Raw genomic sequence first — 17,160 nt, 5'->3', positions numbered from 1 at the left:
ACATCTAGCCTAGCCACCATTGGTCAATTGGCACGTGGCTTTCAGGACATCAACCGTCAGAGACAGCTCTGGAATGACGTGTGATGACCTGAGTGGAACGATTCCGAGCCCGTGGTGGTGGTTTCGCCTTCATTCCCCATTAAACATTTGATTCTGTGCCAGCAGGATGTCCGTGTGCTTGGCCCCTCGCATTGCGGACGCCCGCACCGGGATCGTGGCCTTTCCGAGTCAGCGCTCCTCAGAGGGAGCCGGTACCACAGCCGGATGGAAACGAGGGCTGAAGTTGGCGAAGCGGGGCGGGCACCGCGACGCCTGGTGGAGCTGAAGGCGAACCTCCCGGCGGCCGTCCCGCCGAGCCTCAGCACCCAGACGCCTCCGGATGCGCTCGCGGCGGCCCGGCGCGGCCCGGCCCTCTCCCGGAACGGCGGTGGGGGGCGGGGCGGGGCGCTGCGCGCGCCGGCGCGTGGAGGCCGCGGGCGGTGGCGGAGCGCGCGCGGCCAGGGAGGGGCGCGCGGGGCGGGGGCGCGCGGGGCGGGGGCGCGCGGCGGCCGCTGCGGCCTGTGGCGCCGTCACTCGGCAGAGCCGATCAGGTCCAGCTGGGCGCCGCTGCTGCTGGCCAGGCGCGCGGGGACGGTTCGGGACTGCGCCGGGGGTCGGTCCGTCCTCCCGCCGCTGACGTCCTCCCATCCGCCGGCCGCCCTGGTCCCGTTATCATGTCGCTGAGGCAGCGCCTGGCCCAGCTGGCTGGCCGTCTGCAGGAGCCGCAGAAAGTGGCCCGTTTCCAGCGGCTGTGCGGGGTGGAAGCGCTACCGCGCCGCTCCGCCGCTCCCGCCACCGATCCGAGAGAGGATGAGAAGGCGGAGGCGCCCCTCGCCGGAGACGCCCGGCGCCGAGAGCAGCAGCCAGGGGCGTCCGCAGGCCCCCAGCCGCCCGGGAGCGACCGCAATCAGTGTCCCGCCAAGCCCGGCGGTGGCGGCGCTCCCAACGGCGTGCGGAACGGGCTGGCGACCGAGCTGGGCCCGGCCTCGCCGCGGCGCGTGGGGGCCCTGCGCCGCAACTCGCTGACGGGCGAGGAGGGCGAGCTGGCCCACGTGAGCAACTGGCCGCTCTACTACCTGTTCTGCTTCGGCACGGAACTGGGCAACGAACTCTTTTACATCTTGTTCTTCCCCTTCTGGATCTGGAACCTGGATCCCCTTGTGGGCCGGAGGCTCGTGGTCATTTGGGTGCTGGTCATGTACCTGGGCCAGTGCACCAAGGACATCATCCGCCGGCCGCGGCCCGCATCGCCGCCAGTGGTCAAGTTGGAGGTCTTCTACAACTCCGAGTACAGCATGCCCTCCACCCATGCCATGTCCGGCACCGCCATCCCCATCTCCATGGTCCTCCTCACCTATGGCCGCTGGCAGGTAAGGTTCCCGCTCCTCGCCTGCTGTGCCTAGGGGAGTTCTCCGCGGGAGAACCCGGAGTTCTTTTCGGTCCGCATAGTTATTTTAATTTGGCGGTTCCCCTTCCAAGCCTCTCTTTCCGCGGGTTTTCACAGCCCCCGCGAACAGGCCCTTTCTAGGTTTTATAAAAATTAAAGTGATCGGGGGAAACCTAGAGACTTAGCTGTCAAACTATATTCTAATAGCAATGCCTTTCTTAGAACCCAAAGGAAACGCTATTCGTGGAGTAACATATTATCATCGGGCCTTGGTTGAGTTTTTAAATGGTTTTAATTCTTGTGATGCTCAGAATATAATTGTAATTAATTATAGTGTTCTTATACGTAATCGTTAGGTAACTAAGACCCACTTTTACCATAATATCCGCTGCTTTCCCCCAAACTAACTCTGTTTTAGGCTTGTTTATAAAACCGTAGTGTAATTCCAAAACAAACATTGTTGTTCTAGGCAATGAAGTAATGAATTTTAAACGAAAGCCGCTGTTTATGGAAGTTAATGGAACACAGCCTGAGTTCTTTTTTTAAGGGGTGTGGTTGCTAATTTGCTGATAGACACAAAGCTTAATTACCTTCTGAATCACTGATCTGTAGTATTAGTTGTTGAGCCACTACGGGATTACTGTTGCATTAGCTTTAAAAATGCATACTTTTAAAGTTTTTCTTAAAATTAGGGTTCTTGGTCAGACTGGTGGGTTTGTAAAAGTGTTACATATGACAGCAGGGCCAGCCTGACAGTCAGGGATGAGTTTTTAATGGTAAACAGTTTATATTTTGCCTGCTTCTTTTGGCCTCCCATTTCTCACTTTTTCATCGTCCATAAATGTTACATGGGTTTGAAAACTCATTGTTCTCTATGGAAACAAAATTTATTCTTAGACTGCTGTCTTGTTTTATCTTTTTTTTTAAATTTTTTTTAAAGATTTTTTATTTATTTGACAGATCACAAGTAGGCAGGCAGAGAGAGGAGAGAGGGAGAGAGAGAGGGAAGCAGGCTCCCTGCTGAGCAGAGAGCCCGATGCGGGACTTGATCCCAAGACCCTGAGATCATGATTTGAGCCGAAGGCAGCGGCCTAACCCACTGAGCCACCCAGGCGCCCTTGTTTTATCTTTTAAATTGTAAGGAGCTTTGTTCCTCCTGCACACCAGTCCCTTAATTTAAGAATAAAGTTGGTAATTATGGAGAATCTAAAGACTCAGACTTCCTTGATTTTTTTTTTTTTTTGCCTTTAGAGCCCCAAATCATCTTATATTGAGAAATACTCAATTCTGTGTAAAACTCTATTATGAGAAGCTTTCTTATTCTAGATTTAATTCCAGTATAGATAAAATCTTGTCCCCATGGGCGCTTATGTGCAGTGCATCTCTCTTACAGTAACATGGAAAAGTATGTAATGTGCAGGGTAAGAATGACAGAATTATGAGGGAAGAGTACCATGGACAGTTTTTTTTCTTTGTATTTAGCCAAAGGAAATATAGAGGATATTCAGATTATAAAGTAGTGCTGCCTTTTTTGAATGATAAAGATTTCAAATTCTTATTTAAATATTTCAAATTTAAGATTGTCATTGAGTTACGTTTGGTATGATACTAGTTAGCTAATGATGTTTCTCTTATTTTCATGAGACTTTCAGGATTCTCTTACTGTAGGGCCTTTTATAACTCCTCAATGAGTAGCTATGTTGCTTGCTGTTAATATTAGAAGTCCAAGTAAGAAAAAGTTATTTTTTGCTCATCATTTATTCAGAACACATGCTAACAGGAAGTCTGAAAACAGCACTGCCGATCATTTATGGATTGTAGATACTAGTATTCTAACATTTCAGGCTTATTTGAATTATCCGAATAAGCTTACATATAGTTTTTGAACAATGTAATATATTTAGTTCAAAGTCTGAGAAAATTATAGGTTGTTCAGTTTTAGAAATTGAGCTAGGCAGGACTTCAGAAATCACCTACTCTCAAACTATCATTTTATAGATGTGGAAACTGCCCTATAGAATTGGTCTTGTAAAATTAGTTAAAATTTCTTATTTTACATGTTTTACTCTAAATTTGAGTAAACTTCTAAGTGTGAATAATTATCTTTTGATTTGCTGTTAGAGAAGAAAGCCTCCCTTGTATGGAAGTCCTATTTATAAATGTTTGTAATAATCTAGTTTAAAAACCAAAATGACTTTTTTTTTTTTTTACCTTTTTACTTTTTGAAAAATCCTTGTTATGAATTGAAAACAAAAGTATCTCCCTTTGCTTACATTGTTTTGGTCCTGTTCTCTGTCAGTACTATTGTACTTCAGATGTTTGTATTTCCAGGGTGGGTAATGAAAAAAACATTGGTGGGACGCCTGGGTGGCTCACTTGGTTAAGATTCTGCCTTCCGTTCAGGTCATGATCTTAGGGTTCTGGGATAGAGTCTTGCATGGGGCTCCCTGCTCAGTGGGGAGTCTACTTCTCCCCCCCCCCTCCAACCTTTGCTCACTCTCTAATAAATAAAATCTTAAAAAATATATATTGGAAACTTGGGATAAGGATTAGACCATGAAAGCCTGGTGTTTTTCTAATAGTAGTTTTGGTTGACAGTCCTGTCCATCTGCTGGGCCCCTACAGCTTATTCAGGACAGTGTGGTTACTTCTGTATGCCCAGGATGCTGAAATGGCTGTGGAAGCAGACTTATCTCACATACCATCCGTCTGGTGTGGAATAAATATTGAACTCCTCCCTGCCACTTAATGTTCCTACTTGAAATCTGTTCAAGATTCACCTCCTACACAGAGCCTTTTTAGTTAACCCCTTTGTTTCATTAGTCCTTATTTGTTCTTAAAATGAACATGGACAAAAAAAATTACTTGGGGCTGTTCAAAGTGTAGGTTTCTGCACCTTACTTCAGAGATTCTGATCCATTAGCTGGCTAAGTGAGGGTGTAGTGCATTTTACTGAACTTTCCCAAAGATTTTTGAGGAAAAAAACGTACTTTCTTAAACCCCTTCCAGTAAAATTAACTCTTGATCCTTAAAATATATTTTACATTTCTCCAACATTGTTGTCTCACCTTTTTTGCGATTCCAGTTTTTGAATCTTTTTAAGGTACGTTATAATATCAAAAGATGTGGATAGTATAACTCTAAGTGGTTATTTGATTCTAGGAGAATTTTTTTTTTCATGGTGATGCAAGATAGAAAATGTATGGCATTTCTCCAGGTATTAACTTGATCCATTTAGCCAGGACAATGATTACTGCTCTCATATTATTTGTTGGAATCTTTTGTAGCCTGAATTGGGAAAAAATAAGGAATAAGGAGCAGCAGGTATTAAGAACATAGTCCTTTGAAGAATAATAAGAAATTGAAAATAAAACACTCCTTTTGTATTTATTTTTGCATGTTCTTTCAAAAAATAAAAATTCTTAATTCTTTAATAGTATGGCACATAACAAGTTCTAATTACATACCTGATTTAATAAAATTAAGAAAGTTTTAGATTAATTTCATTTAAAAAAAAATTGTCACCACACAAACCATTCCCAACTAATCTATATCCTTTCGCTAATTTTAATAATAATAATAGTAATTCTATAATTAACATTAATAACATTTATGAAGGTCTTAGTAGAGGTCAGACATTTTTTGAAAGGTCTATTACCTGATTTAGTCCGCTCTTAAAACATCCCAATGTTTGGTTCTACTATTAATAGAAGTTTACAGGAAACTAAGGTAGAGGGAGGTTAAGGAGGTGAAGTAACTTGACAAAGTAACATAGCTCTGGGTAAGTCTCAGAGGGCAAATTTAAATCTTTTCAGACTCCAGAGCTTATGCAGAAAACATTCCAAATCACACAATGTGATTTTTTTTTTTTAAAGGTTTTATTTATTTATTTGACAGATAGAGATCACAGGTAGGCAGAGAGGCAGGCAGAGAGAGGAAGGGAAGCAGGCTCCCTGCCGAGCAGAGAGCCCCATGTGGGGCTCGATCCCAGGACCCTGGGATCATGACCTGAGCCGAAGGCAGAGGCTTTAACCCTCTGAGCCACCCAGGCGCCCCACACAATGTGATTTTTAAAGAATTGTTGCGATAAATATTTTTGAAATAGGATTGTCTTAAACTACAAAAACAGTTTTTATATGTCTTGAGAAGATAATGTATATGTACATACATATGCAATATCCACAAATATTTGTTTTAAACATATATTAAGTTGTTGACTGAAATCTTTGCTAATTTTCTCACATTTCCTTCTGTCTTCCTACTATAAATAAAAAAATGCCATAAACATAAGAACTTTGGAAAAGAAAAGCATATAGTATACTTTATTAAAATACAGTTTATTGTGTATAATAAAGATACTGAGATCATGAAAAGATAAAAAGGAAGACAGGAAGTAAGAGCTACAGGGGTGCCTGGGTGGCTCAGTGGGTTAAGCCCTGCATTGGGCCCTCTGCTCAGCAGGGAGCCTACTTCCCCCCCCCCATCTCTCTGCCTGCCTGTGATCTCTCTGTCAAATAAATACATAAAATCTTAAAAAAAAAAAAGTAAGAGCTACAAAAGTGGGTCATAAATGACAATGACTAGAAAAGGCTGCAAGAGCCAATGGAAACTGATCACTGGTAATTCTGAGAAGAAACTGTTTATTTTTTTGTTTTGATTTTTATAACTTTGTTTTTAAAGATTTATTTATTTGACAGACAAAGATCACAAGTAGGCAGAGAGGCAGGCAGAGAGAGAGAGAGGAGGAAGCAGGCTCCCCGCTGAGCAGAGAGCCAATGCGAGGCTCAATCCCAGGACCCCGGGACCATGACCTGAGTGGAAGGCAGAGGCTTTAACCCGCTGAGCCACCCAGGCGCCCCAAGAAACCGTTTATTAAAAAAAAAATCAAATTGGTTTGCTCTTTGATTTCTTTTTACCTAGTGGCATACTTATGTTTTTAATGCATATTTTCCTTATTTTTAAGTGTTTATTGTTAATTCTTGATTTAAAATTAATTAAATTTATTTGTTTGAATGGGGAATACATAGAAAATTTAGTATTTACATGAAAATATGAAGAGGAGAGGACATTTCTCTTCTTTTTCTATGGCTACCAGAATATCTATTCCAGGGGATTCACTCTTAGAAGTTTCTTTTTTAGCCTTCTAGAAAGTCTTGTCTATTATAGACATGTATCTGTATAGTTTATTTTTTCATACAAATGGTAACATACTGTACTGTTCTGGACCCTACTTTTCTCATTTAGAAGTATATTGTAGAAAGATTTTCCTTTTCTTTTACCCAACAGTTAGTGAATACTAACTTTGTGTTTAACAATGGTTTTAAATGCTTTACATGACTTAATTCTTTTTGATTCCCATAAAATCTTCTGAGTATTATCACTGGTTAGCAGAAGAAGAAACTGAGGTGGCGGGAACTTAAGTTTTGCTCCAGATGACTGCAAGTACATAACAGAGCCTGGATTCAAACCCGGTTTGGCTGCAAAATTACATTATATAGCTTTCCATATTAGCACTTTCCATATTATATAGAGTTGTGTAACTTTTTCACATTTTACATTATGTTCCAATACACTATATATTTTTAAAGATTTATTTATGTATTTATTTAAAGATTTTACTTATTTTATTTGACAGAGAGAGAGTGCACAAGCAAGGGCAGGAGAGGGAAAAGTAAGGCTCAAGCAGCTGAGCAGGGAGCCTGACACAGGGCTTGATCCGAGAACCCTGGGAACATAACCTGGGCTGAAATCAAGGGTTGAATGCTTAACCAACTGAGCCACCCAGGCACCCCTGTACCAATATATTAATGCAGCATAATTTATTTAGTAAGTTGACTATTCCAGTACTGCCTATTCAAACCTTTCTCATATTTGTTTTCTATTAGATTACTGGCATTTTACTTACTGATTCTTTTTTCTGAAGCTTTTTTTTTTTTAAGATTTTATTTTATTTATTTATTTGCCAGACAGATCCCAAGTAGGCAGAGAGGCAGGCAGAGAGAGAAGAGGAAGCAGAGCAGGCTCCCCGCTGAGCAGAGAGCCCAATTCGGGGCTCAATCCCAGAACCCTGGGATCATGACCTGAGCCCAAAGCAGGTCGTGATCCACTGAGCCACCCAGGTGTCCCTCTTTTTTTTTTTTTTAAGATTTTATTTATTTATTTGACAGAGACAGCGAGAGAGGGAACACAAGCAGGGGGAGTGGGGGCGGGGGAAACAGATTCCCTACTGAGCGGGGAGCACCATGTGGGGCTGGATCCAGGACCCTGGAATCATGACCTGAGCAGATGCTTAACCACTGAGCCACCCAGGCACCCCTTTTTCGAAACTATTCTATTTGGGATTTTTTTTTAAACTGTTGCTCTACCTTCAAGTAATGTTATACCACTTCAAGTATACCTTAAGAACCTTACAAGACTATACTTCCATTTTTCCCTCTCCCCCCTTTATATTATTGTCCTACATTTTACATCTACATGTTATAAAACTCACAGTAATACATTATTATTTTTGTATAATGTTCCAGCATTTCTAGAAAATTTTTTTTCTCCCCTCTTCTATCATCTCCTCCTGTTCTGGAACTTCGGTTTCATGTATGTTAAATTGTTTACACTGGTCACTCACAGATCACTGATGTGATGATGATGATTGCAGTGTTTTTGCTCTCTGATAAATTTTGGATTGTTTCTATTGCTATGACTCCAGGTTCATTGATTTTTTCTTCTGCAGTGTCTGATTTTCTGGTAGACTCCTCAAGTAGGATGGGATATAGTTTCAGATACTGTTTATTTTCTATCTAGAAGCTCCAATTGTGTGTTTTTTAAGTCTTCCATTTCTCCACTCATTATGTTCCTATTTTCTTTTACATCCTTGAGTATAAGATTTTAATAGCTGTTTAAAGATTCTTATCCACTAACCATCATCTTTGTCATCTTTGTGTGACTCTAGTATTTCTCCTGGATCATATTCTCCGGCTTCCTTGCTTAGTAATTTTTACAGTGTTAGATTGTGTTTATTCCTGTAAATAGTGTCGGACTTGATCGTGGTTACAGTTAAATTACTTGTCAATTTAAGCTGAGAGCGTCCAGAATAACCTTAGTCTAGAGCTAATTTGGCCTCATTGCTAAGATCATAACCTTTTTAAAAAATATTTTACTTATTACTAATCTTTACACTCAGTGTGGGACTTGAATTTACAACCCTGAGATCGAGAATCACATGCTCTATTAAGGCAGCCAGGCTCTCCAGGTTGATAACCTTACAAAAACTGCCCAATTCCCTTAGTATTCTGCCTAATGGGAAAGCAATTCCTGTCCTATGTGAGCTTTGGGAATTGTTTGGCCTACTATTTTCCCCAGACAGGTGGATTTTCACCCCATGCATGCACACGTTAGTACTCAGCAAACAATTTGCAGAGACCCCCCTGCAGTTCTTTGGGGCTCATTCTCTGCGTGGATTCCTCTCTCTTGTGCTCTGTGCTGCAAATTAATGGCTGCTTTGGCCTCTGCGAATTCCACTCTTCTTCCCTTAACCCAGTGAGACTGCTAGCCTTTGTTTTGGTTCCTCCTCCCATGCTGCAGCCTGGAAACTGCCTCCAGCAGCAAGTTAGAGCAATCATAGGGCTCATCTCATTTATTTCCCTCTTCTCCTGAATTACAGTTCGGGCTGCTTGTTTTCCAGTATATGAAAATGGTTGTTTTATATAATTTGTCAAGTTTTCTGGCTGTTTATAATGGAATGGCTGTTGTTAATAGCTGTTAATCCTTTATGGACAGAAACAAATCCTCTCACCTTTACTTACTTTTTTATAAATTACAAAAAACTTACTGATAAGTAATTCATATGTAATTCAACCATTTAAAATATGCAGTTCAGTGGCTTCTGATATATTCATAGAGTTGTGCAACCACCACTACAATCAACTTTAGAATATTTTCATCACCACTCAAAGGAACCCAATACGCATAGTAGTCACTCTTCATCCACCCCCCCCCAACCCTAGACAATCACTGATCCACTTTGTCTCTATAGATTTGTCTACTCTGGACTTATCATGTAAATGGAAGCATACAGTATATAGTCTGTTGCTGGTTTCTTTCACTTAGCATGTTTTAAGATTCATCCATATTATAGCATGTATCAGTCCTTTATTCCTTTTATTCCTTTTTATTGTGAAGTGTACTGTTCGATCAGATGGATATACATTTTATTTATCCTTTCATCTGTTGATAGACATTTGGTTTTACTTTTTGGTTATTTTTGAATAATGTTGCTATGGATAGTTTTGTATAAGTTTTTGCATGGACATACGTTTTTGTTTCTCTTGGGTTACTTATTGGTTTTTGAAGCCCTTTATATTGTGGTCAAATTAGCTTTTTGTCCATGTATGATTTAGAAATGTGCTTTCCTATTTTCTTCCTACCATTTTTTCCAAGCAGAATTTTTTTTTTTTAAAGATTTTATTTATTCATTTGACAGACAGAGATCACAACGTACGCAGAGAGGCAGGCAGGCAGAGAGAGGAAAAACAGGCTCCCTTCTGAGCAGAAAGCCCAATGTGGGGCTCCATCCCAGGACCCTGAGATCATGACCGAAGGCAGAGGCTTAACTCACTGAGCCACCCAGGCGCCCCAGAATTTTTTTTTTTTTAGTTATCTTTTGTTTCATAGTTTCTGGGTTTTGTATCATACATAGAATAGCCTTCTACTGTTGTTTCTTACAGTACTTCTGTGGTTGTTTTTTTATGCTTAAATCTTTTTTTTTTAAGATTTTATTTATTCAGCAGAGATCACAAGTAGACAGAGAGGCAGGCAGAGAGAGGCGGGGGAGGGGGGCAGGCTCCCTGTTGACAGAGAGCCCAATGTGGGACTCGATCTGAGGACCCTAAGATCATGACTTGAGTGGAAGGCTAGGTTTAACCCACTGAGCCACCCAGGTGCCCTATGCTTAAATCTTTTAACCATCTCTTTGAGGAAGGAATCTCACTTGATATTCCCCATTAGCATCAGTAGCCCATTTTCCCCTACTGACTTGAACTGTCACTTTTATCATATATTAAATATAGGTATATACTTGGGTCTGTATCCATATTTTTTACTTAGAATTGATACATCTGATACTTGTGTGCAAGTTCCATACTATTACATTTATTGTAGCTTTATAATATTTTTTTACTTATTCTTGCTGTTTTCACTTGTTTATACAGTTTTTTGTATGTACTTTGGATTTTGTTTTTCTAGTTTTTTTTTCTTTAATTTTATTTATTTATTTGACAGAGATCACAAGTAGGCAGAGAGACAGGCAGAAAGAGAGGAGGAAGAGGCTCCCCTGATGAGCAGAGAGCCCGATGCGGGCTCAATCCCAGGATCCTGAGACCATGACTGAGCTGAAGGCAGAGGCTTTAACCCACTGAGCCATTCAGGCGCCCCTGTTTTTCTAGCTCTAAAAGAAAAATCCTTTTTGCTATTTTTTTTATTGGAAAGATAAACTACTACTTTCATGTTTAAAAAAATTTGATCTAACTTTAGTTTTGTATATATTGTGAGATATGGATCTGATGTAATTTTTTTTCACACTGATAATTAATTGACCTAATACTATTTTTGAATAATTCATCCTTTCTCCACTTATCTGTAATGCCACTTAGGTTATATATCAAGTTTCCATATATGTATGGGTGTGATTCTGGGGTTCTTTGTTGTGTTCCACTGTTTTTTTGTCTATCTCTTTATCATTGTCATGCTTTAGAGTAAGTCTTATCATCTTATTTATGAAATTGCTTCAGAGTAATTATTAATTGCTTTAGTCTTATTTAATTTATGCTTTAGAGTAAGTCTTATTAATTGCTTTAGAGTAAGTCTTATTTTTTTTTTTAAAGATTTTATTTATTTATTTGACAGAGAGAGATCACAAGTAGGCAGAGAGGCAGGCAGAGAGAGAGGAAGGGAAGCAGGCTCCCTGCTGAGCAGCGAGCCCGATGTGGGACTCGATCCCAGAACCCTGGGATCATGACCTGAGCCGAAGGCAGCGGCTTAACCCACTGAGCCACCCAGGCGCCCCTAGAGTAAGTCTTATTTATGAAAGTTCTCTACCATATTCTTCAAGATTGTCTTGGCTGTTTTTGAGTATTTGCTTTCAATATACGTTTTAGAGTGAGTTCTTTAATTTCTATAAAAAACTCTGGACTTTTATTGAAATCACAGTGAATTTATAAATGAATGTAGAGAGAATTGATAGCCTTACAATATTGAATGTATCTGTGAATATGGTGAATCTTATATATTTAGGTTTTCTTATTACAATGGAGTCTTATAACCTTCTCCATATAAATCAAGTATAAATTCTGTTAGATTTATTTGTAGTTACTTTATATTTTTTGTTATTGTTATATGTGTGCATATATATATATATAAAACCTGTGTTATATACATATAACATGTTACATGTTATAATGATGTCTTGTTAAAAATCAAATATTATAACTTTGGGGCTGGAAGATAGAAACATGTTTGATTTTTATGCATTGATCATATAAACAGCAACTTTTTTCAGCTCTCCTTTAATAATTCATATGTATAATTTCATTTGTTCTTCATAGAAAAAAATTGTATCAACTGAGAATTATGACGTTTATTTCTTCTGTTGCAAGTGTACCTTTTTTCTTGACTAAAAAGCTTTAATAAAGGTAACGATATTAAATTCCACAAATACAATCATTTCATTTTTAGTAAGTACTAGCCAGTATCACAAGCCCTACAGATAACAGGGCAAAAACCCCAAAATACGGTCTGTTTGCTTGGGGGAGATTAGATTGTTTTAGGAAGACTATTGTGTCTATAGTATAGAAAATGGACTAGAGAGCAGTAACACTGGAGGCAGGGAAACCAGACCAACTAAGATGTTACTCCCACCAGTTCAAGGAAGGAAAGATGGGAGGCCTAGATCAGAAGACTACGGACAGCAGCCAGCTGCCTGATTTTATATGACTTGTGAACTGTGAACGATTTTTTTACATTTTAAATAGTTGAAAAAAGCCACAAGAAGAATATTTTGTGACAGATGTAAATTATATGAAATTAATAATTTTAGTGAGGATTCCTAAAACCTAATTGAAACACAGCCATGTCTATTCATTTATATCTAGATTGTGTGTGATGCTTTTGTGTTACAACAATAGAGCTGAATAACTGTGACACTGACTACGTAATCCACAAAGTCCAAAATAGTTACTATCTGGCTCTTTATTTAAAAACTCGACTGGCCCCTGACCTAGATAGTGTCAGTGGGAGTAGAAAGAAATGGATACCTTTAAGAGATATTTAGAGGTAGAATTGACAAGATGTGGTGATTAATTCCAGATGGCAGTAAGGAAGAAAAACAGGAGTAAAGGATTATTCCCAGATTTCCTATTTGGGAAGCTGAGAAATAGTAGTTTAATTTATAGAAATAGAAAATCTGGAAAGCAGGAGGAGAATTCCATTTTAGTTTTAATTGAATTGGAGGTGTCTTTAAGACAGAACTATCTGGGAGGCAGGTCTACACATGAAAGAGTCCTAGACATATTCACCACAAAGATAGAAATGTATTGATCCAAAGGGACATGGGCACCTCAATGTTTATAACAGCAATGTCCACAATAGCCAAACTGTGGAAAGAGCTGAGATGCCCATTGACAGATGAATGAATAAAGAAGTTATATATACAATGGAGTGTGTGTATATATATATATATATATATACACAATTTGAAAGCAGATACTCAACTATAATGGAGTATTATGGAGTACAGTGTATACTATACAGTACAGTATAATGGAGTACAATGGAGTATTACTCAGCCATCAGAAGGGATGAATACTTACTATTTATATCTATGTGGGTGGAACTGGAAGGTATTATGCTGGGTGAAATAAGTCAATCAGAGAAGGATAATTATATTATTTCACTCATATGTGGAAAATAAGAAACAGCGCAGAGGATCATGGGGAAGAGAGGGAAAATGGAATGGAAACTCATCAGTGAAGAAAAACCATGAGAGACTTTTTTTTTTTTTTAAAGATTTTATTTGAGAGAGAGAAAGAAAGCACGAGAGGGAGAAGCAGACTCCTCGTTGAGCAGGGATCCTGACTTAAGCTGAAGTCAGTGACTTAACCAACTGAGCCATCCAGGCGCCCACCATGATTCTTAACTCTAGGAAACAAACTGAGGGTTGCTGAAGGGGAGGTGCATGGGGGGAGGAGGTAGCTGGGGGATGGGCATTAAGGAGGGCATGTGATGTAATGAGCACTGGGTGTTACATGCAACTGATTAATAATAGAACACATCTGAAACTAATGATGTACTATATGTTGGCTAATTGACTTTTTTTTCCTAAAAGATTTTATATATTTGATAGACACAGCTAGAGAGGGAACACAAGCAGGGGGAGTGGGAGAGGGAGAAACAGGCTTCCTGCTGAATGGGGAGCCCAATGTGAGTCTCAATCCCAGGATCCTGGGATCATGACCTCATCAGCTAAAGGCAGACGCTTAACATAGCCACCCAGTCACCCCTAACTGACTTTAAATTAAGAAGCAAAGCAAAGCAAAGAGACCTAGACGGGTTTAGTATCATCAGCATATATGTGCAGAATGAATGATGAGAGTGGGTGGTACTGCCCTTGGAGAGTACATACAGTGAGAACAGAGGGTCTAAGGAAAAAACCTTAAAATACATTAATATTTAAGGAATGGATAGGGTAAAAAGAAACTGAAACAGAATCTGACAAGTAGCAGTTTGAGGGGTAAGAAGATATCTTAGGGATTATCTAACTAAGGCTGTGGGGGGGGGTTCTTTCTACCAGCTTAAATAAAAAAAAAGGAAATTTATTTGAGGACTAGAAGGAATATCTTCTTATGGAAGTCAAAATCAAGAAAGTGCTGTCAGGCTTCCTGAGGGAATGGAGCCAGGCCCGTGGAATGCTATCAGAACTGAAGGCAGTGCCGTCCATCTGTTTCTTGGGGTTACATGGCCTCTCATTTATTTCCTTCTCTCTCTGCTTTGGCATGCATGTCAGCCTTACCCTGCTTCTCCATTATTTCAATTTCAAGCATACAACAGAGAGTCATGACTGACTTTCATTCAAATTACAATTAGGAAAAACAATCTAATGAGCTCATTCCAGCCAATGGATTTGCTCCTCTAGGACCAAGTGTCCATACCTGATCGAATAGTTGTAGTAAAAAAAAGTAGGATCAACACAGTATTAACATGTCTCCAGGGCCACACTGCAGGGGGGCTTAAGCAGGGATATGTGCAGAAGGAGTATAAATTAGACAGTATCATAAAAAGAATATACTATAAAGGGAAGCTACAAGTAGAAGAGTGTTTCTAGAAAACGCTAGTAATTAATATTTTTTGTTTGTTTTGAAGATTTTATTTAGTTGAGAACATGAACGGGGGTTAGGGGCAGAGAAAGAGGGACAAGCAGACTCCCTGCAGAGTGGGTAGCAGGACTCAGGGCCTGAGATCATGACTTGAGCCAAAGTCAGCTGCTTACCTGGCTGAACCACCCAGGCACCCCTAATTAATATTGTTAAATGCTGCTAAAAGGACAGACAAGCTAAGTACTGAGCTTTATAGAAGACTTGTAAAATAAAAATAGAAAAAACCTAATGTTAACTTTTTTGGTATTTCCTTACAATTTGAAAATAATTTCAACCATATTGTATATGGTGTTTACTTTTTTTTTTTTTTTTAAGATTTTGTTTATTTATTTGTCAGAGAGAGTACGAGCACAGGCAAAGAGAGTAGGAGGGAGGGGGAGGGGGAGCAGCCCCCCCCCCCCCCCCCCAGCAAGGAGCCCCATGTGGGACTCGATCCCAGGACACTGGGATCCTGACCTGAGCCGAAGGCAGCTGCTTAACCAACTGAGCCACCCAGGCGTCCCAGTGTTTACTTTTTTATTTAATATAATGTTTGATACTTAATTTTATAGGACACTTATCTAGGCCACGATACCCAGATTTTGGGGCAAACACTATTGTAGATGTTTCTGTGAAGATATTTTTTAGGGACACCTGGGTGGGCTTAGCCGGTTAATTAAGCATCTCCCTTCAGCTCAGTCATGATCCCAGGGTCCTGGGATTGAGTCCCACATCAGGTTCCTTGCTCACTGGGCACCTTGCTTCTCCCTCTAACTGCCACTCCCCCTGCTTGTGTGTACACTCTGACAAATTTAAAAATCTTTGAAAAAAAAAGATATTTTTAAGGTGGTTATTAACATTTCAATCAGTAGATTTTGAGGAGATTATCTTGCATAATACTGGGGGGGGGGCTTTATCTAATCAATTGAAAGCCTTAAGAGAATAAAAGACTGTCTTCCCCCAGGAAGAGGGGATTCTATTCTGTTCACCTACTATCTTTGGACTTGAGCTACATCAACTTTTTCCTGGATCTCCAGTCCACTGGCCTACCCTGCAGATTTTGTATTTGTAGTCTCCATGATCCCTAAAATAAATCCAGTAATAAAGCCAATTCCTTGCAGTGACTCTCTCTCCATTGTGTGTGTGTGTGTGTGTGTGTGTGTGTGTGTGTGTGTGTGTGTGTGTGTATCTTACTGGTTTCATTTCTCTAGAGAACTCTAATATTTTTTCTCTATCAATAAAAATTCCCAGAAATTTTTTTTTTTTTTTTTTTTTTGTTAAGATAGATTGATTGATGTGAGAGAGAGTGTGTGCAAGTTGGGGGGGGAGGCAAAGGGAGAGTGGGGAGATGGAGAGAAGGAGATTCCCTGCAGAGTGGGGAGCCCCATGTGGGGCTTGATTCCACGACCCCAAGAGTATGACCTAAACCAAAGTCAAGAGTTGAACACCTAACCAACTGAACTACCCAGGCACCCCTCTAGAAAATATTCTTAATGAATGAAACACTTTCAGATTCTTGCAAAATAGTTTTTATATTATAGGACTGTACTTACTATAGATAACTATTATCTCCATTTATAGATGAGGAAACTGATACAAAGAGATTATGAAACTAGACCATTGTCCCACACCTGAAGAAGTAGGCACCTTTGGGGAGTCAGCCTAGCTTACAATGATGAGGGAACAGAAGGCTGGCTGAGGACAAAGCAAAAGCTGACACCCTGCAACCTTCCCCCACCCCCACTCCTGGGTGGGACATATGTGACATTCTTTGGGAATCTCCCACCTATCTTAATACCTTGTTAGAGGGAAAAATGACCTTGACAATGGCAAGGCTTCAATACCTCCCGTATCTTGTAGGTCCTCTTTAGCATATGAAAGTTCTATTGAAACCTCCCTTTTCCTTACCTACCCAACCCCATCCTACATAACCTACCACCCCTCACAACCCCCCAGGAGCAGCTCTTTCTGCCCACGGGTCCTGTCCCCGTGCTTAATAAACCACCATTTTGCATCAAAGATGTCTCAAGAATTCTTTCTTGGTCATCAGCTCTGGACCTCCACCCCACTGAACTTCACCTATATTCTAAAACTTCATCAACAACCCCCTAAGAGTCCCTCACCTTTAGGGCAAATATTTTGTCTATGCAATCGTGTCCATCAGAAATTGAGAATAGGGGACACCTGTGTGGCTCTGCCGGTTAAGCCGTCTGCCTTCAGCTCAGGTCATGATCCGGAGGTCCTGGAATGGAGTTGTGTGTCCGGCTCCCTGCTTGTGGGGAGTCTGCTTCTCTCTCCCTGCCGCTCCCACTGCTTGTGCTCCCTCCCTCTCCG

At 40.5% G+C, this 17,160-nt stretch overlaps 1 protein-coding gene across 2 annotated transcripts in view; it reads left to right on the top strand.

The window, feature by feature from the left end:
* The first annotated feature begins 631 nt into the window (after window positions 1-631).
* LOC111161192 (sphingosine-1-phosphate phosphatase 1) overlaps window positions 632-17,160 on the top strand; it is a 36,027-nt gene continuing 19,498 nt past the window's right edge. For both annotated transcript variants that reach the window (XM_022524778.1, XM_022524770.1), the window contains exon 1: window positions 632-1,409. In XM_022524778.1, coding sequence (XP_022380486.1) covers window positions 714-1,409 — 696 coding nt within the window. In that variant the 5' untranslated portion in view covers window positions 632-713. The remainder of the gene's footprint in view (window positions 1,410-17,160) is intronic.

Source organism: Enhydra lutris, unplaced genomic scaffold (assembly GCF_002288905.1).
Source record: "Enhydra lutris kenyoni isolate GAN:26980312 unplaced genomic scaffold, ASM228890v2 scaffoldscaffold4, whole genome shotgun sequence".
Lineage (NCBI taxonomy): Eukaryota > Metazoa > Chordata > Mammalia > Carnivora > Mustelidae > Enhydra > Enhydra lutris.
This window is presented reverse-complemented; position numbering and strand designations above follow the sequence as displayed.